Source organism: Spironucleus salmonicida, chromosome 8 (assembly GCF_000497125.1).
Source record: "Spironucleus salmonicida strain ATCC 50377 chromosome 8, whole genome shotgun sequence".
NCBI classification, from domain to species: Eukaryota; Fornicata; order Diplomonadida; family Hexamitidae; genus Spironucleus; species Spironucleus salmonicida.
In genome coordinates, this window is record NC_090603.1 from 440077 (window position 1) to 467610 (window position 27534).

General features: G+C 46.5%; 15 protein-coding genes and 2 pseudogenes across 15 annotated transcripts; 8 read left to right on the plus strand and 9 right to left on the minus strand. All coding sequences in view use genetic code 6, as the record gives it.

Moving 5' to 3' along the window:
* Positions 1 to 41: 41 nt before the first annotated feature.
* SS50377_27956 (uncharacterized protein) lies at positions 42 to 848 on the minus strand (the record flags this gene model as incomplete). The annotated part of the gene is made up of 1 exon (XM_067911735.1): positions 42 to 848. The coding sequence occupies one exon, from the start codon at positions 846 to 848 to the stop codon at positions 42 to 44; it is 807 nt and encodes a 268-aa protein (XP_067760757.1).
* A 12-nt stretch (positions 849 to 860) lies between these two features.
* Positions 861 to 2705, minus strand: SS50377_27957 (uncharacterized protein; the record flags this gene model as incomplete). The annotated part of the gene is made up of 1 exon (XM_067911736.1): positions 861 to 2705. The coding sequence occupies one exon, from the start codon at positions 2703 to 2705 to the stop codon at positions 861 to 863; it is 1845 nt and encodes a 614-aa protein (XP_067760758.1).
* A 94-nt stretch (positions 2706 to 2799) lies between these two features.
* SS50377_27958 (Hypothetical protein) lies at positions 2800 to 3044 on the plus strand (annotated as a pseudogene).
* A 379-nt stretch (positions 3045 to 3423) lies between these two features.
* Positions 3424 to 5142, plus strand: SS50377_27959 (uncharacterized protein; the record flags this gene model as incomplete). The annotated part of the gene is made up of 1 exon (XM_067911737.1): positions 3424 to 5142. The coding sequence occupies one exon, from the start codon at positions 3424 to 3426 to the stop codon at positions 5140 to 5142; it is 1719 nt and encodes a 572-aa protein (XP_067760759.1).
* Positions 5143 to 5232: 90 nt separating this feature from the next.
* SS50377_27960 (uncharacterized protein) lies at positions 5233 to 5478 on the minus strand (the record flags this gene model as incomplete). Its single annotated transcript, XM_067911738.1, has 1 exon — positions 5233 to 5478. The coding sequence occupies one exon, from the start codon at positions 5476 to 5478 to the stop codon at positions 5233 to 5235; it is 246 nt and encodes an 81-aa protein (XP_067760760.1).
* A 94-nt stretch (positions 5479 to 5572) lies between these two features.
* SS50377_27961 (uncharacterized protein) lies at positions 5573 to 7417 on the plus strand (the record flags this gene model as incomplete). Its single annotated transcript, XM_067911739.1, has 1 exon — positions 5573 to 7417. One exon carries the CDS (start codon positions 5573 to 5575, stop codon positions 7415 to 7417), a length of 1845 nt encoding a protein of 614 aa, XP_067760761.1.
* A 12-nt stretch (positions 7418 to 7429) lies between these two features.
* SS50377_27962 (uncharacterized protein) lies at positions 7430 to 8236 on the plus strand (the record flags this gene model as incomplete). The annotated part of the gene is made up of 1 exon (XM_067911740.1): positions 7430 to 8236. The coding sequence occupies one exon, from the start codon at positions 7430 to 7432 to the stop codon at positions 8234 to 8236; it is 807 nt and encodes a 268-aa protein (XP_067760762.1).
* Positions 8237 to 8281: 45 nt separating this feature from the next.
* Positions 8282 to 9841, minus strand: SS50377_27963 (uncharacterized protein; the record flags this gene model as incomplete). The annotated part of the gene is made up of 1 exon (XM_067911741.1): positions 8282 to 9841. The coding sequence occupies one exon, from the start codon at positions 9839 to 9841 to the stop codon at positions 8282 to 8284; it is 1560 nt and encodes a 519-aa protein (XP_067760763.1).
* Positions 9842 to 10546: 705 nt separating this feature from the next.
* On the plus strand, positions 10547 to 11956 carry SS50377_27964 (Hypothetical protein; annotated as a pseudogene).
* Positions 11957 to 11997: 41 nt separating this feature from the next.
* SS50377_27965 (uncharacterized protein) lies at positions 11998 to 12450 on the plus strand (the record flags this gene model as incomplete). The annotated part of the gene is made up of 1 exon (XM_067911742.1): positions 11998 to 12450. The coding sequence occupies one exon, from the start codon at positions 11998 to 12000 to the stop codon at positions 12448 to 12450; it is 453 nt and encodes a 150-aa protein (XP_067760764.1).
* Positions 12451 to 12453: 3 nt separating this feature from the next.
* Positions 12454 to 12882, minus strand: SS50377_27966 (uncharacterized protein; the record flags this gene model as incomplete). The annotated part of the gene is made up of 1 exon (XM_067911743.1): positions 12454 to 12882. The coding sequence occupies one exon, from the start codon at positions 12880 to 12882 to the stop codon at positions 12454 to 12456; it is 429 nt and encodes a 142-aa protein (XP_067760765.1).
* Positions 12883 to 13053: 171 nt separating this feature from the next.
* On the plus strand, positions 13054 to 13395 carry SS50377_27967 (uncharacterized protein; the record flags this gene model as incomplete). The annotated part of the gene is made up of 1 exon (XM_067911744.1): positions 13054 to 13395. The coding sequence occupies one exon, from the start codon at positions 13054 to 13056 to the stop codon at positions 13393 to 13395; it is 342 nt and encodes a 113-aa protein (XP_067760766.1).
* Positions 13396 to 13812: 417 nt separating this feature from the next.
* SS50377_27968 (uncharacterized protein) lies at positions 13813 to 14469 on the minus strand (the record flags this gene model as incomplete). The annotated part of the gene is made up of 1 exon (XM_067911745.1): positions 13813 to 14469. One exon carries the CDS (start codon positions 14467 to 14469, stop codon positions 13813 to 13815), a length of 657 nt encoding a protein of 218 aa, XP_067760767.1.
* Positions 14470 to 14893: 424 nt separating this feature from the next.
* SS50377_27969 (uncharacterized protein) lies at positions 14894 to 17056 on the minus strand (the record flags this gene model as incomplete). The annotated part of the gene is made up of 1 exon (XM_067911746.1): positions 14894 to 17056. The coding sequence occupies one exon, from the start codon at positions 17054 to 17056 to the stop codon at positions 14894 to 14896; it is 2163 nt and encodes a 720-aa protein (XP_067760768.1).
* Positions 17057 to 17175: 119 nt separating this feature from the next.
* On the minus strand, positions 17176 to 18297 carry SS50377_27970 (uncharacterized protein; the record flags this gene model as incomplete). The annotated part of the gene is made up of 1 exon (XM_067911747.1): positions 17176 to 18297. The coding sequence occupies one exon, from the start codon at positions 18295 to 18297 to the stop codon at positions 17176 to 17178; it is 1122 nt and encodes a 373-aa protein (XP_067760769.1).
* A 328-nt stretch (positions 18298 to 18625) lies between these two features.
* On the minus strand, positions 18626 to 20218 carry SS50377_27971 (uncharacterized protein; the record flags this gene model as incomplete). The annotated part of the gene is made up of 1 exon (XM_067911748.1): positions 18626 to 20218. The coding sequence occupies one exon, from the start codon at positions 20216 to 20218 to the stop codon at positions 18626 to 18628; it is 1593 nt and encodes a 530-aa protein (XP_067760770.1).
* A 144-nt stretch (positions 20219 to 20362) lies between these two features.
* On the plus strand, positions 20363 to 27508 carry SS50377_27972 (Kinase, Uni1; the record flags this gene model as incomplete). Its single annotated transcript, XM_067911749.1, has 1 exon — positions 20363 to 27508. The coding sequence occupies one exon, from the start codon at positions 20363 to 20365 to the stop codon at positions 27506 to 27508; it is 7146 nt and encodes a 2381-aa protein (XP_067760771.1).
* Between the last annotated feature and the right edge of the window lie 26 nt (positions 27509 to 27534).

Consider the following 27534-nt stretch of genomic DNA (forward strand, 5'->3'; position numbering starts at 1 on the left):
CAGAGTGATGTTTTGCGCACTTCCCGGAATTTCCGCTCACTTCAGGGCCGCATCCCGTAGACCGCGAAGTCCTACCTCGCGCCGCTTTCCGTCTCCTCCAGCACCAGGAGGTTGCACATCCGCACTCGGTCCGCCCGGAGGCCGAGGCAGGCGCCCGCGAGCTTGGCGTCGAGGTCGCGGCGCCACTCTGCGTCCGGCTCTCCGAATATATCGTTGCTGCTCGCAGCCTGCACCAGGAACTCGCAGCCAAAGCGGAGCTGCAGCCGCCCCCCGTCGCGCTGGGCGCCTTGCATCAAGAGCAGGGCCTGGCCGGCGTCCGTATCGCACAGCAGCTGCACCACGCGCATCTCCGCGGGGAAGTCGTCTAGCAGCACCGCGGGCCCGCCGGTAAAGGACAGCTGGGCGCGGCGCTGGGGGACCCTCGTGGCGCTGACGGTGTGGCTGGCCCCTGCCGCCGTGAGGGTTATGGCGGCACCAGCATCCAGGGCATCGAGGCACTGCCGGGACGTCTCTGGGCCGAGGTCGCCAAGGCAGAGGTAGGCCGGGGAGGCGAGATGGCCCAGGGCCTGTGCGTGCTCCCCGCCGACGGAGACTGCGAAGCGAGGCCTCATAGCGTCCAGCTCATCGGACTGGAGCAGCTGCAGCCGGTGGCCCTGGAGCTCCGCGGCTACCAGCATGAGCACCCCGAGTAGCATTTTGGAAGGAAGTGGTGTTGTGCGTGTCTGGGGAGAGCACAGCGCGTACTGCCTCCACTCCAGCAGTTCAGCCCAGGGGTGCCTGTAGTGTGAATCAGGCTCACTCCTACGAAACCCCCGGGCCCAGGCCCAACCAGCGGCACCTCCCCGCATCGCGGTCGGCACTCACTGGAAGCGCGCAGCGTAGTGCCCCACCACCCGGTCTGACAGCTCGCGCACCACGCCGAGGGACCCGGTGCGGGAGATGGCGTCCACCGCCGCGCCGTCCACAGGCCGGTCGAACACGCCGAGCATCTGCCCGAAGACGCCCAGGTTTGCCGCGGCCTGCAGCTCCGGGTCCGCGGTGCGCACGGGCACCCCGGTGTTGGGCTGCACCGCGCGGTTGAGGGCAAAGGGGCCCGCGGAGAAGAGGCGCTGCACCTCGTCGCGGGCGTAGAAGCCCACCACACGCTCACACTGGAGCAGGGTGAAGGGCAGGTGGTGCTGGGCCTCCAGGGCGGCGAGGCGCGCGCACACCCCATTGGCCGCGAGCTGCATGGCCACGGCGCGGTACACCACGAAGAGGCGCGAGGGGACGCCCAGCTCAGCGGCGAGGGCCTCCTCTTCTGGGGACAGCACCGCGCCCGGAATCGCGTGCGGGGCGTCGATGGCCCCATAGGTGCGCTCCCCGATGCCCCGCACAAGGTCTGCCAGCTCGTGGCTGCGGCCCGCCCGGTCCGTGATCTTCTTCGCGTAGTGGCTTTGCAGCCCGAGGCGCATGATCTCGGCCTTGATGAAGGTGTCCGCCGCCTCGTCGATGAATGGGTTATACACGTACAGCCCGCAGTGGGCCACATACTGCCGCACCGGGAAGAGGTCCGGGAGCGTGGCCGCCACCAGCTCCGCCTCGGCCCGGGAGAACCGGCGGGCGGAGTGCAAGCGCGTGTTCTGCGCGTTAAGGCGCCCGACCTCATAGTTTGCGACATTCACGGCGGCCTTGGAGCAAACCAGGGCCTGCCTGCCCAGACGGAGCGCGAAGGAGGCCACCGGCGCCAGCGCCTTCGGGGCGAGCACCCGGCCCGCACGCTAGGCCTGCAGCACCTGCCGCGTCGGGAGGCTTGCGAACTTGACATTGCGGAAGACGAAGCGCTGGCGCAGCGGGACCGTCTAGGGCGGGAGCGCATCGGCGACTAGGTCCGTCGCGGAGTAGTCCATGACGTCGGGGAGGTCGTTGAAGAAGGCCGCGTCGAGGAAGTACAGGAAGCTAACCACTCCCACGCCGTCCATGGTTAGCATTCGGTGGGTCTCAGGCCCGCGGGGCTTACGCGCCAGGACGGTGCGCGGCACCCACTGATCGAAGGAGGCGGGGGAGCGCATGACGTGCAGCAGCATTGATGCGCCGGTGACCTCACGGACCACGGTTCGCGCCTTGTTCGCGTCCAGGGCGTCCGGCTGCGCGCGATTGCGGAGTCTGTTGCGCTGCACCGCATTCACGCCGGCGTCCGCAAAGGGGGCGGTGACCAAGAGGCGATCCGGGGCAGACCCTAGCTGCTGGAGCACTGGCGAGAAGGGGTCCTCTGCGCCCAGCTCGACCTCGAGGAAGGGAAACCGCGATGCGATTTGGGCCACCACGTCCCGCAAGAACGCCGGCATCTGCGCGGAGAGAGTGAAGCGGCGCAGCACAGGCACCTAGGCTAAGAGTGCGGTGTGGTGCCCCAGGAAGGTCGCCAGTGGCGCCGCCAGCAGGACATCGAGCGCGGCGTTGGCGGGCCCCAGCCGCCCAAGCAGCAGCCGGTAGAATCGCAGTCCGAAGCGCTAGGTGCCAAAGACCTCCAGCGGCAGGAGCGGGAGAGTGCGCTGGTCCTCAGGCGCACCGATGCCCAGGAAGTGCTGAGAGCGCGCCGCGTAGAGAGAGGCGATGGCGGCGGCCTGCTCCGGCGTGCAGGGCAGGGAGGACAGCTCGGACGCTGCCAGCAGGGACAGCTGGGCGCGGAAGTGCTCTGCAGTGGGGAACCCGGTGAGGAGTACCATTTGGAGCGGAGGGTCGGAAGGGAGGCGTACTGGGCCGCGGGCGAGTGGGACGCCCTGGCCGCTCCAATTGGGGTTCCGCCCAGACCCGCTCCGAATGTAGCAGCGCACCGCCCTAATAGTTTGCGCCGCCGTCCTGGCCGTTCTTCTGGCTGCCCGCCACTACGTCGCGCGGTACCTTCAGCACGCCACGCGCAGTGCGCCACCGCAACTCCAGCGCCTGGCCCGGGAGCACCCGACTGCGTCCCTGAGGGCACCGTGTTCGACCTCGCGCACCTGGATCGCCTCCGCCCTCGGGTCCTCCAGCAGTTCCGCGCCAGCGTCCACGCCAAGGAGGAGTGAATTACATTATTACATTGAGCTAGCTTTTTGATAATAGTTGTAAAACTAGAAAACTATTAAAATAATCTCAGTAAAATAACATTTCATAAAGCAATAACTCTTAATCCAAAAAAAACCAATTGCTAATAAATAAATTATGAGCATAAAGGTTATCTCTGTTAGTTGAATGACTGCTATATTATCTTTGAGTCTTAAATATCACATAAATCAAATATAGTTTACTGATATAATAAACTGATGATGGCCGAGAAATGAAATTATTTATTCACGCTGTCTTTTAACACATCTTAATATTAGTAAATACTTATTTTATAATTCAAAAAATAAACTTATAATTAACTAAATAATAATAAAATATTTTCTCTCCAAAATTTCTAAAATGTAGGATGATACTACAACAATTAAATAACTTTAACTATAGCTTTAATCACAACAGTAGCAGCTCCGTATTTCCCATTAATAAGCAGAATAATTATAACGTCTTTAATAAGCTATCATCCGTATGTTTTTAGAATTTAGAGATCGTGCAGCTGACGAATTATCAAACGTTCCAGCAGAAACTTAGGATTAACTATTAACAGAGCAACCTCTAGTTATTTTGGATAAGTTACGCGCGTAATTAAGAATTCTTTTATCGTTTAAGGATGATTTTGAAAATCAGCTTAAAATTAAAACAACAGTTCATGATTCATCATAATAGTCCACTAAGAAAGATGTTTAATAACGCTTGATAGAATCTTAAGATAAAATATTCCAACTAAAGTAAGAGCTTTCGAAAGCAAAATCAGATATTAATAACTTTGAGTAAGAAAAAGATTAATTGTTATATAATAATAACTAATAATTTCAAGATTTAAAGTAAAAGCTTACATTCATTGAGAAATCAAAGGCATAATTGGAAGATTAACTTCTAGAAAGAGATTAAAGAATCAAAAAATATAACCTTTTAATGAAAAATTAAGATCTAAAGCTAGCTAGAATCAGTGAATTAGAGGCTAAACTTCAATAAAAAGAAACTGAGTTCCAATCTAGGATTGCAAAAGTTTAAACTTTAGATAGAAACGAAATCATTCGTCTTTAGCGGGAAATTGGAAACTTTAAAAAAATTCAAAGTGAAAACACAAAATTGAAGTCAATGCTAAAGGACTATGAAACATAGATTTCAAGTTTTAAAAACAACATTAAAATGGTCAAATTTGACGAATTAAATCATGAAAATTATGCTCTAAACACTCAAATTTAAGCACTGTTAACTGAAGTTCAAACGGTAAATTAGAACTACAAATAAAGTGAAAATTCGAGAATTATCATGGAGTTGGAACTCAAAAATGCTAAGTAACAATTATAATAAATTAAGTCAGATAATGATAAATTTTCTGGTCTAAATAACATGAATTCTAGCATTATGAATAAATCTCAGACCTTGTAAAATAATTAAAATTAGTACTAACTTTCAACGCCAAATATGAAAGGTACTAAGAAATAAAATAATAATATTTTGGCTTAGTATGAACTTTAGACTGCTCTAGATAAGCTGAAAGAGCGCGATCGTGAAATCGAAGAACTCGCAAAACGGGTACGAAAATTGCTCGCGTTGTAGCACAAATCTGCGTTATCTCAAAAGGCTTTTTAAGAGGAAAAACAATCACTTGAAAAATAAATTTAACAGCTTCGGGATGAGATTGCCCAACTACGAAAAATGCAGAATTTTGAAAAAATTTCGAATTAAAAAATAGGAAATTCAGACGAATTGCTGCGAGATGTTTAAAATTTACGTGCATTTGCTATAACAGCTAGTAGTGTGTATAATAATGCGAATAATAAAAATTCTACTCTTTAAAATGGAAAAAATTAATAAGGTTAATAGTCATATAATAATGCGAATATAGGTAAAAATTAACAAAATTAATAAATTTACAGTGGTGGAATGGCTGCACTTGAGGATGTTGAGGATCCTAGAGAGTTTTTGAGATAGAGAGGTAGTAGTGCTAAGCTTACACCAGGGCGTGGAGGAGGTTATGGTAGTGGTCAGATGTTAGCTGGTAACACAGGGGGAAATGGGAGAGGTCGGAGTGCTGTTCAGTTTGGATTGATGTGACAGAGAGTGAAGTTATTGTTAGTTTCTTATGGTTTTATAGGATATTTGATTGTTTTTGTGAAATAACTTCAGTTTCAGTGGAGTTAGAACTCACTCCTCCTTGGCATGGACGCTGGCGCGGAACTGCTGGAGGACCCGAGGGCGGAGGCGATCCAGGTGCGCGAGGTCGAACACGGTGCCCTCAGGGACGCAGTCGGGGTGCTCCCGGGCCAGGCGCTGGAGTTGCGGTGGCGCACTGCGCGTGGCGTGCTGAAGGTACCGCGCGACGTAGTGGCGGGCAGCCAGAAGAACGGCCAGGACGGCGGCGCAAACTATTAGGGCGGTGCGCTGCTACATTCGGAGCGGGTCTGGGCGGAACCCCAATTGGAGCGGCCAGGGCGTCCCACTCGCCCGCGGCCCAGTACGCCTCCCTTCCGACCCTCCGCTCCAAATGGTACTCCTCACCGGGTTCCCCACTGCAGAGCACTTCCGCGCCCAGCTGTCCCTGCTGGCAGCGTCCGAGCTGTCCTCCCTGCCCTGCACGCCGGAGCAGGCCGCCGCCATCGCCTCTCTCTACGCGGCGCGCTCTCAGCACTTCCTGGGCATCGGCGCGCCTGAGGACCAGCGCACTCTCCCGCTCCTGCCGCTGGAGGTCTTTGGCACCTAGCGCTTCGGACTGCGATTCTACCGGCTGCTGCTTGGGCGGCTGGGGCCCGCCAACGCCGCGCTCGATGTCCTGCTGGCGGCGCCACTGGCGACCTTCCTGGGGCACCACACCGCACTCTTAGCCTAGGTGCCTGTGCTGCGCCGCTTCACTCTCTCCGCGCAGATGCCGGCGTTCTTGCGGGACGTGGTGGCCCAAATCGCATCGCGGTTTCCCTTCCTCGAGGTCGAGCTGGGCGCAGAGGACCCCTTCTCGCCAGTGCTCCAGCAGCTAGGGTCTGCCCCGGATCGCCTCTTGGTCACCGCCCCCTTTGCGGACGCCGGCGTGAATGCGGTGCAGCGCAACAGACTCCGCAATCGCGCGCAGCCGGACGCCCTGGACGCGAACAAGGCGCGAACCGTGGTCCGTGAGGTCACCGGCGCATCAATGCTGCTGCACGTCATGCGCTCCCCCGCCTCCTTCGATCAGTGGGTGCCGCGCACCGTCCTGGCGCGTAAGCCCCGCGGGCCTGAGACCCACCGAATGCTAACCATGGACGGCGTGGGAGTGGTTAGCTTCCTGTACTTCCTCGACGCGGCCTTCTTCAACGACCTCCCCGACGTCATGGACTACTCCGCGACGGACCTAGTCGCCGATGCGCTCCCGCCCTAGACGGTCCCGCTGCGCCAGCGCTTCGTCTTCCGCAATGTCAAGTTCGCAAGCCTCCCGACGCGGCAGGTGCTGCAGGCCTAGCGTGCGGGCCGGGTGCTCGCCCCGAAGGCGCTGGCGCCGGTGGCCTCCTTCGCGCTCCGTCTGGGCAGGCAGGCCCTGGTTTGCTCCAAGGCCGCCGTGAATGTCGCAAACTATGAGGTCGGGCGCCTTAACGCGCAGAACACGCGCTTGCACTCCGCCCGCCGGTTCTCCCGGGCCGAGGCGGAGCTGGTGGCGGCCACGCTCCCGGACCTCTTCCCGGTGCGGCAGTATGTGGCCCACTGCGGGCTGTACGTGTATAACCCATTCATCGACGAGGCGGCGGACACCTTCATCAAGGCCGAGATCATGCGCCTCGGGCTGCAAAGCCACTACGCGAAGAAGATCACGGACCGGGCGGGCCGCAGCCACGAGCTGGCAGACCTTGTGCGGGGCATCGGGGAGCGCACCTATGGGGCCATCGACGCCCCGCACGCGATTCCGGGCGCGGTGCTGTCCCCAGAAGAGGAGGCCCTCGCCGCTGAGCTGGGCGTCCCCTCGCGCCTCTTCGTGGTGTACCGCGCCGTGGCCATGCAGCTCGCGGCCAATGGGGTGTGCGCGCGCCTCGCCGCCCTGGAGGCCCAGCACCACCTGCCCTTCACCCTGCTCCAGTGTGAGCGTGTGGTGGGCTTCTACGCCCGCGACGAGGTGCAGCGCCTCTTCTCCGCGGGCCCCTTTGCCCTCAACCGCGCGGTGCAGCCCAACACCGGGGTGCCCGTGCGCACCGCGGACCCGGAGCTGCAGGCCGCGGCAAACCTGGGCGTCTTCGGGCAGATGCTCGGCGTGTTCGACCGGCCTGTGGACGGCGCGGCGGCGGACGCCATCTCCCGCACCGGGTCCCTCGGCGTGGTGCGCGAGCTGTCAGACCGGGTGGTGGGGCACTACGCTGCGCGCTTCCAGTGAGTGCCGACCGCGATGCGGGGAGGTGCCGCTGGTTGGGCCTGGGCCCGGGGGTTTCGTAGGAGTGAGCCTGATTCACACTACAGGCACCCCTGGGCTGAACTGCTGGAGTGGAGGCAGTACGCGCTGTGCTCTCCCCAGACACGCACAACACCACTTCCTTCCAAAATGCTACTCGGGGTGCTCATGCTGGTAGCCGCGGAGCTCCAGGGCCACCGGCTGCAGCTGCTCCAGTCCGATGAGCTGGACGCTATGAGGCCTCCCTTCGCAGTCTCCGTCGGCGGGGAGCACGCACAGGCCCTGGGCCATCTCGCCTCCCCGGCCTACCTCTGCCTTGGCGACCTCGGCCCAGAGACGTCCCGGCAGTGCCTCGATGCCCTGGATGCTGGTGCCGCCATAACCCTCACGGCGGCAGGGGCCAGCCACACCGTCAGCGCCACGAGGGTCCCCCAGCGCCGCGCCCAGCTGTCCTTTACCGGCGGGCCCGCGGTGCTGCTAGACGACTTCCCCGCGGAGATGCGCGTGGTGCAGCTGCTGTGCGATACGGACGCCGGCCAGGCCCTGCTCTTGATGCAAGGCGCCCAGCGCGACGGGGGGCGGCTGCAGCTCCGCTTTGGCTGCGAGTTCCTGGTGCAGGCTGCGAGCAGCAACGATATATTCGGAGAGCCGGACGCAGAGTGGCGCCGCGACCTCGACGCCAAGCTCGCGGGCGCCTGCCTCGGCCTCCGGGCGGACCGAGTGCGGATGTGCAACCTCCTGGTGCTGGAGGAGACGGAAAGCGGCGCGAGGTAGGACTTCGCGGTCTACGGGATGCGGCCCTGAAGTGAGCGGAAATTCCGGGAAGTGCGCAAAACATCACTCTGAGCCTCATTGAATCAGCTGCCGCGACTGCCACACCGTCATCAGCGCGACCAGGATGGCGATGAGCACGCAGGACCCCACAATCGGGTAGAGGAGCGCGTCGCTCACGTCCAGGTTGCAGCGGTCCCAGTTGAAGAACTCCTGCTCCCCGGAAAACGCCACGTAGAGCTACTGTCCCCGCTGAATCAGCCGCGAGTACGCCTTCAGGCGCTGGTAGAACGTAATAATAGAAGATTCTTAGCCATATATTACGTTTGTTGTATCGGTGCTACATTTCTCTATAATAGCTCCGGACGGTATAAAGGATAGGTGAAATGAGAAATATGTAACTCTAGAAAGAAATCCATCTACTTGAGAAGTAAACACTAAATCCATTTCTTGTATCCCACGGGATAGACACTATTCCGTAGCATAAAAATTCATAGCTACACATCCTCCATATATTTAACTTACACGTGTTGTAAAATAGTCTATACAACTTAGTTATAATTAACCTCGATAACTTGTTTCTAACAATATTTCTCCATTTTAATCGTAGGCGGTTAAATAATATCTTAACTCAGCATTGTCTATATCTTGAAATCCCGGTACTATTGGTTCAAATGGCATATCTACCCCACCACGAGCATTAAAGTCGTCATATGACTATTTTAAAACTTCTGCATGGAAAACTCCATTATTTGTGTTAACGATAGCATGCTATCTAAAAGAAACCGCGTTATTTATGCATGTTGGTTCTGTTGAATATTTCTTATTATCAAGACCGATGTCTACATACCTAGATGTCAAAAATCCTGATGCTTTTAAATTAATCAAACATTATGTATTGTTGCTCTCTATGACGTCAATGATGGCGCGGACGGGGTAGTCGGAGGTGGTGAGGACGAACTGAACCCGGAGGTCGCGGTTCTGCTCGAATTCGTCGAAAAAGTCGCGCATGGTCTGCTTGTCGGCCTCGTCGGTCAGAGTGGAGAGCTCCTGCTTGTAGAACTTGATCTTGCTGTAGTCGAAGGCGCTCCCTTTCTTGTAATACTCTGCGCCTCCGGTGCTTCCCGAGATAGCTAGCTACCGCTGCCGGCCGCCCGAGACGAACCGGAAGGTGATGGCGGGCGTGCTGATCGTGCAGAGGAGCGGGGTGCCGGTCATCTGGATGAACTCGCCCCCAGCGGTGCGGGAGTACACCAGCTTCAGGTCGTCCCAGCAGGCGGAGGTGTTGAGGCGGACCAGGTTCACCTTCTGCACGGAGCCGTTGACGTTGAGCGAGCCAGCCAGCTTGATCTGGTAGGATATCACGTCGGTATTGAACATCTCCTTGAAGTTTCCTGTATCTGAAGAAAGGTCGAAGGGGATTACTATGGCCTTGTCGTCCTGGTAGGTGAACGTCGCCTCGACTTGTTTTGTGCTAAACTTAATGAAGGCGGTCGACTCGGTGCCGGAGGAGGCCTTACAGAGGTCGTGGGCGGACTCCAGCGGCGTCAGCAGCAGCTAGACCGTGGACTGCTGCTCCTGCCCTACCACCTGGGCGGTCTGCTCGAAGCAGGTCAGCGCTAGAACTAAACTTATCATTTTCTGATATATCTACGATATTTTAATTATTAAATATACTTAAGTTATAATAAGTAAAATCATATTTTATTACTGTTTATAGTATTATTCTAAAACATAGTATACATTTTTCATAAACGGGTATATGAATATATTAATAATTATTAAACTACTTTAATAATATTATTTTTATTTATAGGATATATAAGATTTTATAATGAATTTTACAACTTTTCTCTAATATTATATTTATCTATTTGTATAACTCGTCTTTAGATTTAGTTGTATTCTAACTAATTCTATAGTTTTAAATGAAATAATAAAAGTTTATCTATTTATATGATAATAAATTTTGAGTATTAAAAATCTGAATATACTATACTTTCATATTAAATTTATTAAAATTTGTATTAAATTTAAAAATAATGGAACACTTTATTGAAAACATGCAACTATTAGCAAATATATATAATTTTAACTATATTTATAAGAATGTACTTTAATTATCGTATGTCAGATAATAAATAAATAAAAATATTAAAAAATAATTTATACAAATATTTTATAATATTATGTTTAGAATATTTGATAAGCATGGTAATCAACTATTTTCATATTATTTATTATAATTTTTATATAAATATACTAATAATATTAATGTTGATTGTCTTTCCAGTAGTTCTTGATAATTATTATGGTAAAAATTGAATTACAGTGTATACTGAGTACATAAACCAGCTGGTGGTTCAGCTGAAGCCCCTTAACGTGGAAGCCTGCGGCAAGATGCCGCCTGGGGTCCAGGTGAACCTCACGATCAACAGCCTGGAGGGCATCAAGATCCCCATTGTGACCACCACGCTGTCCTCCTTTTCCTACCAGAACATCACCAACATCACCTTTGCCGCCGCGCTCCCGACTGGCCAAAAGATTGGCCTGGTGTACTCAGCGCAGCTCGACATCTACACCTTCGGGCAGGTGCTCACCACGCTGATCCCCAAGTTCTCGCTCCAGAAGTCCAACCTGCAGGCGTGCTACGAGCCGCGGTCCGTTGCCCAGGTCTTCCGGAACCGTATCGAGGTGGAGCTCTTTCCGACTGGCCTCTGCAAGACGCAGATGTAACTCAAGGCGGCCAGCCCCGACAACTTCCTGCAAGCGGTCCAGCTGAGCCTCAGCGGCGCCTTGGTGGAGCTGGACCTGAATATGGGGTTCGACTACATGGTTGCGAAGCAGGAGATAATGTTCAAGGATGACCTGCTCGAGTTCGTGCAGCAGCAGCCGTTCCTCAACGCCTTCATCGTCTTCACGACCAGCCAGGTGGGCTCCAAGGTCGAGTTCCAGGTCGACGTGGAGTCTACGCGCCTGGAGACCGTAGTGGCCTTCTTCCAGGTAACCCTCATGTCACTCCAGAACGACGACATTTATCTCAGGCTCCAGTTTGACTAGGATAAGTATGATGACTACGAGAAGGTCTTGGGAGACCACACGACCTTCAAGCTCTCCTTCATCGTGAACGGCACCCAGCACTCCTTCCTCAGCAGCCACAACGCGCCGCTCGTCAACAACCAGGTGCTGCAGATTACCTGCGCGAGCCAGATCATCAAGCTGCGCCCGATCTGCAGCGCCATCGTGCTCTCCCAGCAGTTCGACCGCGTCGTCCTGGACATCATCTCGGTGGGCCCAGACCAGACGCTCAAGTCCATGTACAAGCAGATGCCCCAGATGGTCCCCACCTGCTGGACCAAGGTGACGGCGGTCAGGAGGAAAAACGTCATCGACCTGACCCTGTACCTCAACGGGAAGTGCAGCGCCGGACCGGCCGAGTTCTCGCTTATAAACCACAATGCAGCCGCGATTACGGCGAGCAGCGACAGCTCGGCCACGCAGGTCTCCTTCACTGGCTACGACGGCTTCTTCGATACGGCCCGATACGGCCTGTCGATGGTGCTGGATGGCGCCACGTACCTCCTGTTCCTGGACGACGTGAAGGCACAGCCGGTGAACTACGGGACGATAGCCGCAGTGGCGGTGGGGGCATCGTGGGTCGCGTGCTGCACGGCGTTCGCCATCTATGGCATCGTCCAGGCTGTCGTGGCCATGAAGAACCGCAAGCGCACCAGCCGCAGAAAGGCGCACTGAGGACTTTGCTGCTATTATATATACTCACTCCCGCTCCCAAAATGCTAAACATGGACCACCAGGCCCAGCACACGGACATCATCCTGAACCAGTGCAACCAGGTCTTCTACGTCATCAAGACGCACGCCAACCGCCTCTCGGCCCAGAAGATCGAGCGCCTGACCAAGGAGCAGAACGCGGTCCAGATCGACTTCCTCTCCAAGCCGTCCGACCGCCAGATCTCGCTGAAGATGAAGCGGGGCGACACCTGCCTGGTGGTCCACACGCAGCCCGCCCACTACGCCGGGGCGGTGTGCCTGTGCGAGGTGGTGTCCGCGTCCAAGGAGGCGCTGGTGGTGCGCTTCGTCCGCTACCTCAAGCGGGTGATCACCGTGGCGGAGATCAAGCAGAGCAGCCAGGTCTACAACATCAAGCAGTGCATCGTCTCGCTGTCGGAGCTGGACTTCTTCAAGATCCTGGAGCTGGAGAACCAGCAGACGCGGCTCGGCGAGTGAGAATCAGAACTTCACTTCCTCCAGGATCTGGTCGTCCTCGTCGATGAACTGGGCGGTCTTGATGACGATCCTGAACACCACCCTGTCGGCGCGGAACTCGTCCTCGTCGAACATCTCGAAGACCTCCTCCCTCCAGCAGAGGTCGTAGAGGGCCTCGTGCGCCTTGCTGTCCAGCAGCTCCAGCTCGTACTGGAAGGTGGAGCGCCGGTTGGTGTAGATGTTGCCCACCGTGATGCGCTTGTGCACGGCGCTCGCGATCTCCGCGTAGTGGCGGGACTTGGTGGAGAAGTTGAAGTACAGGGTGCTGGCGTCGTCGTTGAAGATGACGATCGGGGTCAGCTCCGGGGTGCCGGCCTTTGCGGTGTAGGAGATGAGCGCGTTCCTGCTGTTGTAGAAGTTGAACTCCAGGATCATGGCCTGCTTCATGCTCATTTGTGGAGGGGCGCCTCGATTTGCAGCAGCGGCCGCATAGGCTACTATTAAGGGGAGTATACTCCAGCTAGAAAGTATACAATTTTGTTTTTGCTAGATAGGCATCTTATTGTATTCGGCTTCATAACCGCGACGAGGCTAGCGGCTTCGAGCCGGACGGTATGGTGCTGGATGCGAGGCCGGCGGGACTGCGGAAACCGACAGCGGCAGTTTAGCGTCAAAGATGGCCCAATGCGGGCTGCTCGCTTGACTCATCTTGAATGTGCGCTGCGAAGCAGTACTAAAATACTGCCGAACTCCAGCCAGAACCACCGTACCGCGCAGAGAGGAGATCTAAGTGGATGCGCCTTCCAGATCACTGCAGATAGGGAAGCAGCTAGAGCGAATTCTAGGTTCGGAGTGGGCCTGCTGCTAAACGTGTTGCAGCGCAAGAGATTAGTCTGCGCTAGCGAACTGGCAAAAAGGGGAAGTTTGGCCTGCTAGCCTTCTTTCCGTAGTTTGACCTTAATTTGATGTACTGTGTGAGTTTTACCACTTAATGATCCAAATAGGATTGCGCTGGAAAAAAAACAATATCTAACATGAATCCGCTGTAAATAAAAGTTAACAAAATCAAATTATGAAATAATTTACGCTTTGTTATTACTTAAAGACAACTCAATTATAATATAATATAAATAATATAAACTTTATTCTAGTTTTACAAAAAATTTATCCTGATCGAAACTACTAAAAATTGAGGTTTACAATTTATTTAAGTTAAGAGCAAATGAATTCTCTGGATGCATAATGGATATGCAAAGTAAGATGCTTAAATTCTTGATTGATGATTGTTTATAGACCAATTTTTACTTTATGAGTAAATGTTAAAGACAGAATAGAATGAACAATAATGATTACATTTTATAATTGAAATTTTAAAATAAACTCTCATCTCTCAGCTTCGTCATCTGCGCAGTCAAAGCTGACCTTTGTCTCGCTAATCTCAGTCTCACGCTCCCTGCGCTGCCGCTCGCGCCGGAGGTCCATCTTGCGCAGCGCACTCTTCTGCTGCTGCTTGAGCTAAGCCATCTTGGCCTCAAGCGTGCCGGCGGCGATGTCGATGCAGATGTTGCGGGCGGGCTTGAGGACGGACTTGCTGAGCAGGTCCTTCTCCATCGCGAGGCTGGCGGTGGGGCCCACGCGGACGTCGGGCCGGAAGCGGGCGAAGTTGGTGACGATGAAGCGCACGAAGAAGGGGCCGTCGAGGGAGAAGAACTCGCGCGTCATGTCCCCAAAGGCGCGCAGGTCCTTGATGCGCTCCAGCTTGCTCTCGGGCTCGGCGAAGAGGTAGCGCTGCGTGAAGAGGTCCAGGTGGAAGGCGTCTTCCGGCTGCCGAGTCGGGGCGCGCACCTGCTCCTGGGACGCGTTGGGGAGCGCTCTCCGGGGCTGCAGCGCGGGCAGCGCCTGGAGCGAGAAGGACTGCGCGGTCTGGATCATGCGCTGCTGCTGCATCACGCGGTGGGGCGAGCGGAAGCGCTGCGGGCTCAGGGCTGGCAGCGCGGGGGCCTGCAGCTCGACGGAGCGCGCGAGGGGCGAGGACTTCATTCTGCGCTCCGAGACTTATCGCGATTCGGATATTGGGGCAGTCCCGAATACCTCACTGTAGACGTTGCGAGCATCGCTCCCATTGCTCGTGCCGCTCCAGAATGACCACCGCGCCGGACTGCCTCCAGGTTCCCGGCTGCGGATACTGCGAGCCCGGCAACGCCCTCGCCTGCCAGGGCTGCCTCGCGCCCTTCGTCTTCCTTGACGGCGTATGCTAACTAAATTTCCCCATTAATTCTATTAGGTCAAATATGCGTACTCTGAGACTAGATTTTCCCCGTCAGTGGCAGTCCACCAACATCAGCTGCTGCACCTAGTCCACTACCATCCCATATTATTATCAGAATGTATTTTGTTATCATACTCTTATTTTTCAGTTAAACTAACACCCAAAAACCTCATTTTACCATGAAAACATCACCCCTCACTCCAATCCACCAAACTCACGGTCGTACTCGCGCATGCTGAACTGGTAAAAGCGAAAGCCACGCTGTGCCGGGATCTGGACCCGGGCCTGTGTGCCCCAAAAACGCCGGTAGAAGAGGCACTTCACGAGGTTAGGTTTCTAGTAAATGGCATGAATACGTTTGTTAAGCGCGCGCATCTCCACAAGGCGGTAGTCGGGGTCGTCACCGTAGTAGTTTTCAGCGATGAAATCCCGTATTGGTCGGTAGTACTGCGCAAATAGCCTGGAGTTGTCCATTTGGTGCTGCAACACATAGTTTATTGTGATTTTGTCCCCAAAAATAGCCGAAATAGGCCGTTTATGGCGCTCCAATTTCTACTGCTATGGTTGCACTTGACTTTCGACCTCTGCCACGCGCAGGCGTTCATGGTGGTTCATCAGGCTAATCATCAGCTCCTATGTAATATTCTTATTGTCAGACATGCAATGTTGAATGCCTTTATCCTGTTTACGGGACATGGTTGGGCATTCTGGAAAATATGCTTTTTTCTCCCTATCGATAATAACCCAAACTCGTGAGACTATTAGCGCATTTAGTATGTTAGCGAGGTCCAAACCATCACTTTTTATGACAGGAGGCTCAATAATGGAGTGGTAAGAGTCAGGTAATTTTTGTGTAGATGATTCATGAACGGATTGGTTAAAAGCTGAGAGTTCAAAAGCTGGCTCTTGTAGAATTTTTGGTTCAAAAACGGACGGTTCATGGTTGGATTGGATGCGAATGGATTGATTAGATACGGATTGGTCATGAGTACATTATGCATGATTGAATTGCTCGATTGCTGACTGCTCTCGAATTTGTGGTTCACAAATTGATTGCTCTAGATTAGATTGCTATTGAATATATCGTGGAGAAGCAGATTGTTCATGAATATAGGATTCATGACGGGATGCTTAAAGTGCAATAGCACTTATCGATGGGCTCTATAATGATGATAGTTGTATTGTTCCAACACTGTTATTTTTACTGAGTTATCCTGATACTTGTTCTAATACTGTTTAGGATTTTACTGAAATATGATCATTTTAATTAGTATGGATTTATTTTTACTATTCTGATAGTATTTTTAAACTATCATCTTCATCTTTATTTGAAACACTTTATTAAGATTTTTAATGAGTAGATGAATTGACTGAAGTGATAACTTGTTGGGATTTTTAAATTGATACCATACTGGTATCTTTTTAAATAGGTTGCACACGTTATGATGATTGAGATTAACTAGTAATGCTCTTAGGTTAAGAACTGGGATATTTTTCTTATTAAATTTCAACCAGATGAGGAATAGAGGATACAACAGATGAAAACATTAAGTTATCGATAAACTAATCAGATTCTCCTATATTAATACTTTTATCTTTATTATGTGGAATTGAATGAGGGATAGACGAAATTTCCTTTGTAATACTTTAAGGCCCCTATATAGTACTAAGCGAGTTGAAAGTAGAGCACCATTCACTGCTGTCCTTAGCACTGGCCTAAATTTCCTAAATACAACATTCCTATTTGTTAAAATCTAATTATTATTTAATATCTCTATGATGAGAAGCTATTCTAACCACGCAATTATCTTTATTCATCAACATAGCTGTGGGTTATTCACGAATATATTATAAAAAGATTTATTTATTTATTAGTTGGCCAACGAATCCTTCTACTTCCACTCTGCAGTAAACATTACAAAATTTACTACTTTATGGTAATAGTGAAAGGTCCTACGATAATTCGTAGTAATATTTATTAAGAAGTACAGTATACATTTATGGCGCCAAATAACAATTAGCTTCTTGGAAATATTTTAAATTATTTTATAGATAAGTATGAATTATGATTGAAAAGTGCTCTTTGAAAATTCCAGTTTTTGTAAATATTTTCCTGCAATTTAATGGTGCAGCAACCTAAAATATCATCTCTAGTTAATCATTAGTAAAATATTTAGTAACATTGATCCTATTTAAATCGAGTTAGCGATAATTAGTACCGTTGAAAATAATAGGAAGGAATGTATCATAGACTACCTCCACCTATCTTGCAGCTTCAATTATTTCAATAAGTTCTATTGGTAAGTTATTTATTAAATAGACCTTATCAGATGATCCAACAGGAGTAGTCCTTTTCATTTTTTATATATATGTATTATTAATATATAATAATACATATTGTCAAAAAAGTTTCAGTTTTGTTTAATAAAGCATACAACCTAAACGCTCGACACACCGAATCTACATTCTCACCAACTTCACCCTCCACCCTACCTATCTAAGAGCTAAATTTCCAACCCCTCAATACTCTGCCTGACCACCTTCAGTTCCGCCTTTAGCATAATGACCTATTTTGTCAATTTCTCGTTCTGAGTGCTCAATTTTCGAATTTAACTTTAATTTAGAGTTTATGCTTCTTCTTTATCGCACTCAAAATTTTTTTGCTGCACGCGAAGCTAGATCTGAAGCCGCATAGCTATTTCGCCGACCGCTACGAAGCTGGCGGCCGCTGCACCGTTCATTACTTTAACTTCCCGCCCTAGTTGCTAAGCATCAGAGAGCGCGAGCTTGCAGCACTACAGCTAGTCCAAAAAACTGGCTTTTACGACTTCGTCACTTTTCCCACCGTCCGCCAGACGTCGATTTGCCGCCAGGCGGGAATTTTCGGCCGTTCCAATTTCCGCTATGGCCGCTCGCTCCCGCTCCACCTGCCATTATTACTGCAATTCAGCCCTCTAGCGTACAGACTGCTCCACTGCGCGCTCTAGCTCATACACTTTCGCACGGAGGCCCCGGAGAGCCGTTTCGTGCCTGGCGGCTATCATAGCAGCCTGCTCAGCTGAACGCGCACGGAGGGTCTCCTCCGTAGCTAAACTAGTTTGACCACAACGTAAAATGCTTAGCTGTAGTGCGTCTACCTGCCGTTATAGTTCTACGCGTTCGCGTACGGCTGTTTGAAGCGCGACCTACAGGCGCCCGGTCTCCTCGAGCTGTACTTCGTGCTGGTGGCCCAGGGTGGTATATTGGTCCCTGTATGCCTGCTTATCGATTTCAAGCTGCTTTTGCCGTTTGGTCATCTCGAAAATCTGGCGGATGTAGTGGTCCTCTGCGGTCTTGTGCTGGAACGGCTCCAGGAACGCAATCCGGGTCCTCTACTCCTCAATTATGCCTGCCTGACCCTGTAGCGCAGCCTGTAGTCTCCGGATTGTGCTCTGCGCGTGCAAGAACGTCTTCCCCTCTAGTACGAACTGCTCCGCGTCTACGTCATACGCGAAATGCGTTTTCGGCACACCTGCAAAGGTGATACGTTCGAAAATGACGCCCTCTGCAGTTGACTTGTTAGCGAGCTCGTAGGCGGCCTATTTCTTGCGCTAGAACATTCGAAAATAAATATATTGTTATATTGTATAATAATAGTTAAATTGAATGTGGAATTAGATGTAATGAACTTGCGCCAAATTATCGATTTGTATGCTGTACGGTTTACTAGTCTGGATCCAAGAGCGTGTAAATGATCTAAATGCAGTAAGGTATACATGAAACTATATATATTTTTTCAAAACTTGCTATGCTATAGCGAACTAGTGGTTGTGGCTATCTTGTACGGTGCGCTAATAGATGCGAGTTCCTGGATCAGTTTCAATTTCATAATTGAAATATAATTCGGTTTTTAAGTCCCTCCCATCCCCTAAAATCCAAATCCCTCCGTCACTCAACCACCTCCAGGTGCTCAATTTTGCTCTTGTCAATCGCCTGTACCTCCTCCAAAATGGCCTCGATACCCTTCTCGCCCTCCTTGAGCCTGAAATACTCCTCCCTAAAAACCTGCCACTGCACGACCAGACAAGTGATTTTCCCAGCCTTTAGAGCCCGCTGGCTCACAGCCTTCATGATCCCGTACCAGCCAGCGTCGCTGTAGTGATTTCCGCTTATATCAAGTTTCTCGATATTCGTAATATTATTCAATAAATGACATATTTGCACCGCTCCAATTATCCCAAAACCGCATTTTCGAGCGATCAACGTCTTGAAATCGCCATTTCCGGCGCCGGGCAGCTTTTTGAAGACGCCAGTCAGCTGCTTACCCTGAAAAGCCTTAAAAACGAGTTTCTGGCCCTCGCTAAAAACTTCTTTTGAGGCGAATCCGCAGCCGCAAAAGTTCGCTATCAGGAAGCTGATTCCGACGTCCCCGATGTCGTTTTCGCTCACGTCGAGGACCTCCAAATACTTGTTATTTTCGGCCAGAAAAGCGCTGAAAACGACCATTCCGGAGGCCGAAAATCGGTTGTTTTGGAGCACCAAATTCGCGACGACCGAATTTTCGATCTGGCGGCCCAAACCGAACAGGAACTCGTCCGTGAGGTCGTTATTCGAGACGTTCAAATACGAAATTTGGGACGAATCGATCGATTTGAGAAGTTGTTGCACGTTGTTATCGCCAAGTTTGTTCGACTGCAAATTGAGCGAAACGAGCGTTTTGCAGGTCAGAATTAGCTTCTAAATGACGTTTCCGGCGATGAACTGATTTTGGAGTTTGAAATTTCGCATTTTGAGCGGAAAATCGATTTGCGAGCCGAATTGACTCGAATTTTCGGCTTCTGAAGGCGGCAAACGCGGAATCGTTTGGTTGAAATTCAGGAGGCACGTGGAGGCGCTAGAGGCCGCCAGGGGCTTCTGGGGGTCCAAAATGTCGCTTCCTGGCACGTTTTTCGACAAAATTTGGGGTGTACTTGAAAGGTTTGAAGCGGAAATTTCGAGCTCTTTGAGGTCGTTTTGGGCGATTTTATCGGTCGTTTCGATGGCGCTCGGGATCTCAGCGTGTGCGAATTGCGTCAGGGAGGCCACGATTTCGACGAGGCCGAGAACGCCGAGATTTGCGTTTTTGAGACAGATTTTTGCGAATTTTGGCAGAATTTGGGAAAGCGATTTCGCGCCGTTGATATTCAGGGGCTGATTTGAAATTAAATTTGGGTTTCCGCTCCTTAATTGAGTGATAATAGCGTTTTATGGGTAATAGTCATTTTTGGCGCAATCTTATAAATAGAGTGAAAGGAGGTCTTCTGGGTTGTAGTTTTGTTGGATATCGGAGATTAGCGGGATATCCTGGTTGACGAATACCTCTGCTGGCGACGGGGCGCTTTCTAGCGTCGAAATGAAATCATTTACTTCGGTTGGCAGATGCGCTGACAGGTGCGTTTTAACATCAGAGCGTGCAGACTATGACATATTTTGAATGTGATGGGAGCGCGCGGAGGGTGAGGACTGCTCCTCGAACTCGTGAGCTTCTTCGACTAGCTCCATTTGCTTGGAGTGGTTTGCGTTGAATATAGACAATTATATGATATACTATATAATAATGATGTTAATGTTTTTGTTTTAACTATTTAGTAATGAGCATTTTAGATAATATTATGTAGTATATATAATTGAACTTGCTTAGCTTAAATGGAGTTTGACAAGACAATAAAGCTTCTCAAGCAAAAAAGGGATGATAATAAAGACTAGCTTTCATATAACTAAATATATTCCTAGCTGTAGAAAGTAACTTGTCCTGATTAGATATTAAATTTCCTAAAAGCACTGCTTAAAATGTTTTAGCAGAATATCGAGCGCGAACAATTCTTTAATCTTAACTTCCCAGTTATTATTTTCAAGTTAGGTTTACTTAAGTATGAGGACGAAAAAATATTCTAAATTTGTGCTGTTTTGCTACGGAAAATAATGTCTGAAACCTCTGAGTCATGTAAGAAAGTGGAAGATTAAATACTTAAATATTTACATAAATCGCGTTATAACGAAACTCTATAATTTTACATATTAATAGGAAATATTTGTACTAGTCCGACGTCGTCAGAAACAATTTTGCATTCAGCTATACCCAATTTGCTAGTTAAATTTTATCATTCAAAAATATCAACATAATGTAAAAATACTTAATTATTTGAAAGTTTAGATTTGGTTACAATGAAGAATCGGTTAGATGAGTCTGACTCCGAGAGTTAGAAGTCAGGGGCAACCATGCTATCTTCTTTAAGCTTAGATGAGGATATCGCATATAAACGAAATGATAATAACGGAGAGCCTTTGTCTGCCCGTTCCATTTTATCTGATTTTGGTAACACCTTGCTAGATGATGATTAAGACTTAAAAAAATAAGCTGATGTTGAAACATTTTCAGACAGAGATAAGGATTTTGATAACTAATCTGTACATAAAGATCGATAGGGAGAAGTCTCCTAGCTAAGCCGAGAAGATGATATGAGTAATATGGAGGATTAAATGTCTATGGGTCAATATAATCGTGAAAGTTAGGAATCTGTCCATATGACAACTGACACTATTGAAGAGCTGGCTCCAGATAATCTAGGGCATAATAAAAGCGTTTCTCAACTTAAAAAATTACCTTAAAAAGTAGTAATGAAAAAAGATAAAGTTCCAGTAGAATAATAATCCTAATAAGAGGAGCCATCTCGCAATAGTTAAGATTTTAGTGATTAAGAAGAATTTTCTAGGCAAGATTCAGGTAATTAAGATCAAGATAAGAAATACTTAGAAAATGAGATAGACAATCATTCTCAACATGAATAAGATTCAAAATATTCGGCACATAAATAATAGAATACAGTTTTTAATAAAAATAATGCTAATCAGGATGTTGAAGCCGATACTAGAGAATAGACACCTGTTTAAGAGGCTGTATTTCATGACTAATTCAATAGCTCTGTTGATATGACAAAAGAACTCGATAATAGAAGAAAGCATTAGGACAAATAGCAACGAGTTGTTTTAGCTATAGCAGGTCCATTGTCATAAGCAATATACAATAAACCAAAACCAAAAATTATCCCATTACTTAACTTAAAATTATTATAAGAAGCACCATTACAACTAGATTAGACAAGATTTATCGAGCCTGAACATTATGCAAATCCATTAGCATCGCCAACTAGATTACTGATTAGTCCGATGGCGAAATCAAAGAAAAATAATGAGGATATCGATCAAACTTTTAAGAAATAATTAGAGTTTATTAATTAATAGAGGAAAGGTAGTATTATTTTAAATGAAATTGGCAACCTTATTGGGTAATTTACTGCGATGTCTGACTATCCACTTATATCCAGTATAATTAAAAATACTAATTAATAGACAGTTATTTTTCCTGAATAATAAAATGCAGCGGAAATTTATATATAAAAATATTTTACTGACCTTAATTCTAGAGAAGTTTTTGATTACGATTTTTCTTTTTCTATGTTGCATAAAATAATGAATTAATAAGACAATTTTGATGTTTTAGACATCTAGCGCCTAGGAATTTTATATATACTGCATGTTTTGATTAAGAATTCACCTTAGTTAACTGTTTAAATTCTTCCTTCTACACATGTAATGTTCACTTATGACATGATTTAACTTCGTTCCCAAAAATAAGGTTTTTTACCTGCATCTTTATTAGCTCTACATACAATAGTAGCTGATATTACTTAGGCAAAACTAGTCCTCTAAATGGATTTGTGGAATCAAGCGCTTACATAGATGCATACCCATGTGTCTAATGATTATGAATTTATTAACGTTTTCAACGAGAAATTAACCACTTTTGATGATCCAGAAGCATATGAACGTAGAAACATCAATCTTCCATCACTTGTTTTTCTATTAGAACGTCTAGAGGGTACACGCCGAAAAATGGTCCTAGAATTGAGAATTCTTGCTACAAAACTACGTGACCTCTGTCTATTCCATAAAAATCTTTCTGCTGTTGAAGACCTACCACATGTAATTGGGTCGATAGTTGATCTTCTAGAGTGCTCATAAGGATCTAAGTTTATCCGTGCTGCTGCAATGGAGCTATTATTGCCTTCAATTATGAAGCTCATTGAGTTAATTTTGACTAAAAAAATAAAATCGCGTTAATTTTACGTTTTTATATCACATAAAGTGATATAGCTAATATCTATTTTGATGAAAACATCTAATTCCGCAAGAGATTTATAGTAAGCAAACATAGACCAAGTGTTCTTAAAAATATTTGTTTTTAAGGGATTAGAAGTAGTTCCATGGCTTAGAAGATATGCTTATTTGATGCTTGTTAATTCTCGTGTAAGGCTAGAACTTTCAGGACTATTTATAAACCAAAAATAATGTGATACAACCTTTAGTATAATACGTATATCATTTGCATAATTTGTAGCTAATTTAGCAAAATTGATTTATAATTTATTCTTCCAGTTCTTTAATTAAGCCGAAGATGGAAAAGTTGTCAATTTGAATGATATAACGGTACCACAAGAGGCAAATTTACTCGAAAATAACTTTCCTTAAGGGGATGATAGTAAATTTGACCTAAATAGCAAAATGTTGCATTTGCCTGTTCATTAGCTGTGTGAAAGCATTATTAATGGAGATAAATTATATAATTTGAAAAATGAGAATTAGTTTTAGACATAACATAACATTGTGAAAGAAAAGTTTTGTTGCACAGGAATGGGAGTCGATTTTACAGATTTTTTGTTCTTAATTGATTATGATACTGGTGTTCTAATGTAATTTGTAATGTTGCATTAAGCAACAGTGTTGGAAAAAGATAATGAACGGGACGTTTATTACAACTGTTTGGTTGCTATTAAAAATTTAATTGCGATTCCAACATTTTTAAATATTATTCCTAAACATCAGGTAAATAAGCATTTAATATTTCATTACTTGTCTTTTTTAAAATTCTATAATTAGAGTTTAGAGTTTATGAATAAAAAGTTTAAAGTATCTAGTTTTTAGCTCGCCGAAGTCCATTTATAGGTGTTAATTGAATTTGCTAATTCAAATGATGCTGCAATAAGATAGCATATATTAATTATTAAAATTATTGACTTTTTGGCTTAATAAATATAGTATGAAAGCCTTACTGAAGCTGAGCGAGCTTCTAACAAATAATAAAGAACTAGCTTATTGCCTACTTATAGAGCGAACATTGGTGATTCTACAAACTCAGATTTAGATTTTGGAATGGATTCAGATATTGAAGATAAAAAAGCGGAAGAAAAACCGGCATTAACATAATTATCGTTAAATTTCTTAAGCATTCCTGCTTAAGGAAAAGAAATTCCAACCGAAGATACAAAACCTAAAATATCTTTATAGTTACCATAAAAACTATAGCTTTTAGGCACTGATGGCTCAAAGGATAGTGGATTACTTATGAATTTACCTTCATTAGCAGAAAAAGGTAAGATAACATCTAAATTGAATTTAAAGTTGCCGAATTTCAGTCTTACATCTGACAAATAAAATACTAAATCGGTCGATGAATAATCATCATTTTAAAACAGTGACACCTAGCCTAAGATGTCACCTTTCAAAATGACATTAGCTCTTCCAGGTCAAAGCTCTGATAAAACTGAAGATCCAGTAGTTTATAGTAATTTGAAAAATAATTAACTAAATGATGATATTGAGTCAGATTCTGATGGATGGGGTGATACAGCAACGCGTTTAAACATAGATATCGGTTAAAAAGACTCAAAGGAATATTCTCCACAATAGGTCACTAATTTTGACGATTTTAGCGATTCGGACGACATTCCATTATCACAACCTATTAAAAAGATGGGTTTTAACATTAATTTAAATTTAGGCAGTGTAGCTCCAAAAGAGTCTGAAAAAGTTGTTGTTCCAACGATAGTGTTATAATAAGCTGATCTTAATCTCAAGATGCATTTAGTATTGGCTAAGCAATCTGGTAGATAAAATCTAGGTAAAGAAGTTGTAGTATAAGAAGAGGTTTTAGATGAAAAGGATGTATCAAATAAATCAGATTCATTTGAGTTTGAGGAATTAGTTAAAGTTGATAATAAGGACATTAATGATTTAGACTAAGAAACAGAAGTCCCTCTGATACCAATTTATTATGATGACAGTTTACACTTTACTGTAATTAAATTTATACTCATTCTTATTACAAACCCTAAAACTGGAGGTCTTGATTGCAATTATGTCACACAATTTCCAAGTAATAATGGTATGGTAAACATTCCAGTTATATTGCACAATCACTTAAATAATGATCGAAACACTAAGATTGTTAAATAACTGATCAAAGAATAATTTGGTATGAGCTAAAGACGACTTTTACGTCTTCTTTGTTTTTCATAGTTTAATTCTGAATATTATGATACTACCAAGTATAAATTATTGGCAAAAGGAGCTTACGGGGAAGTCTATTCTGGTAATGTTAATATTACAAAGAACGAACGTTAGTAGAAAAATGCGGTGCCTGTGGCTGTTAAGTTATAAAAACTTAGTAATGGGCTACATGAACGATGTGTTTTGCATGACCTTTTCTAAGAAATAACTGTACTCGAAAATATTTAATCAGACCCAAATTTCTGTTAGCTTTATGACTATGGAGTTACACCATAAGGTTATATTATTATTATGTAACGATATTATACATCCTTTAAAAATTTTAGAGAGTAATTGTTTGCGCATTCTGATTAGAAGCTAAGATATTAAAATCCAAAGAAAATGATTGAGTATGGCCATGAAACTAGTATGATGACTTATATTAGACTACTGCTATTAACATACTTAAAATTTATAGAGCAGTTAGACTTACTGCATCAAAAATATTACACAATTCATTTCGATTTGAAATGTGATAATATTTTCATTAATCCTGCATCCTTCAAGTGGTTAACTATGAAGTCAACTCCAGATCTCAATAACAATGGAATTTTCTAGCATGAAATTATGACTAAACATTTAAAGGCTAAACTGACTTCACAATTGCCTTATAACTTATAAATTGCAGATTTTGGCGAATCTCACATGTTCTCTTGTCAAGAAGACGAAAATTCTATGCTTTCAAAAGGCACCGAGTTTAATAAATCGCCTGAAATGCTGGTTGCGACGAATCAATAATTTGCGAAATCATTCAACAGAAGACGTTAAAAGGGTGCTGGAAAACCATCTGATATCTGGTCAGCAGCATGTACTTTATTCGAAATTTTGACAAACGACTATCTATTTTACGATAATGATTGGATTAGATTTTTCCTGAGAATCACGAGTTAGTAGTCCTAAACTGCCGAGTATGGAAAGGATTCATTTACATTCAGCAATGTACCACATTTCGCATAGTTAGTCCGCGGAGTGAAGTTGTCGCCTGAAAAGTAAGCCATGTTAGGTAATTGTAGGCCTATTATTGATTTATTAGAGTTTTAACTCGTTTAGGACCCAACAAAAAGGCCATCTATATCACAAATAAAATAAATGGTAAATCATGTTCTCACCGTATATTTCCCATCGTAATACTAATTTAATGCAGAGAAATACGCTAGTTCAAAAAAACCTGAACCCGCGCATCCAGGAAATGCTTTTAACCCTAATGCATGGTAATATTCCTTAATGGCTGCTTAATAAGATCTTATGGGCAACCCAAACGAAATTCTTGCCCCTAAAGTAAGTATTATTTGCAAAGATGATAAAATTACGGGAACGAAACTGACATAAGCGAAACCTCTATCTTTAGCGTATGCAAGTGACCTTCTACTCAATAATCAAATTTTATTAGGTGGACTAAAAGACGTTTAAAATGCCAAATATATGAACACCACAAACGTATCAACAGTTATTGATTGCACGATCCAACAAGTGGATGCAAGAATCACTACAATTTCCCATGTTTATCGACCATCAGTCAAGTTATTCAAAATATACAAGGGTCAAGACATTGATAAATTGAGCTTCAAGGATTTTATTATATCATTAGAAGAAGTTTTTGATGTCGTACGCTGTGCGTTGGTTAAAAATGCTGCTGTTATGATCGTCGATGAGACTGGATTCAATTTCTCCTCCTGCATCGCTGTAGCTTGCTTAATGGAGTTTGAAGATTTATACCTGTACCAGGCCGTTATCTACCTGAAAAGGATCCGTCCTGCCGTGTTGTTGTAACAGAAATTCCTCGATTTCCTTTAGATTTGGCACGATAACCGAACGAAAATTGGGGTTAAAATGATGTCCATGTTCTCTTCGTAAACAATCAACAAATAGATCAATCTGGAGGCACCGGAAAACTACCAACTGGCCACATAGCGCGTCGCGGAAGCGAACTACCGTTGTATGTGCGGGAAGGTGTTTTTCGTCTAAAAAATGTTCACAAGTACATCATATGTGCTGTGTAACTGCGTGGCATCTAAACCGTATAACTACACAGTTTCGGTGAATAACCAGGCAATTTCGTGCCCCAGCACATCCTGCAGGACGCTGCAGAATTACTTCGTTTCGCTTTATGGACTGAACACGCCGAAAATGCTCTACTGCTATGGTAAGAACGAAGACTTCATCAGCAACTGGCCAAGGGCCACGATGCTCACAGACGCGGTACCGAACTTCGAGCAAGCTGAGAACGCGCAGATCCAGTTCCGGGGTGTGGACAACATGAGGGCTCCGCTGTACCGGATGTAGAAGAAGGATGGTTGGAGCCTGTTTATCTGCAAGATTTGTGGGTCGCCGACACATTTCATCAAGGTGGACCAGAAGGAACAGGACCGCCAGATAGCCGTGATCTGCAACATCAGCAACAAGTGAGAATTGGCATTTTGCTTTTAACCCAC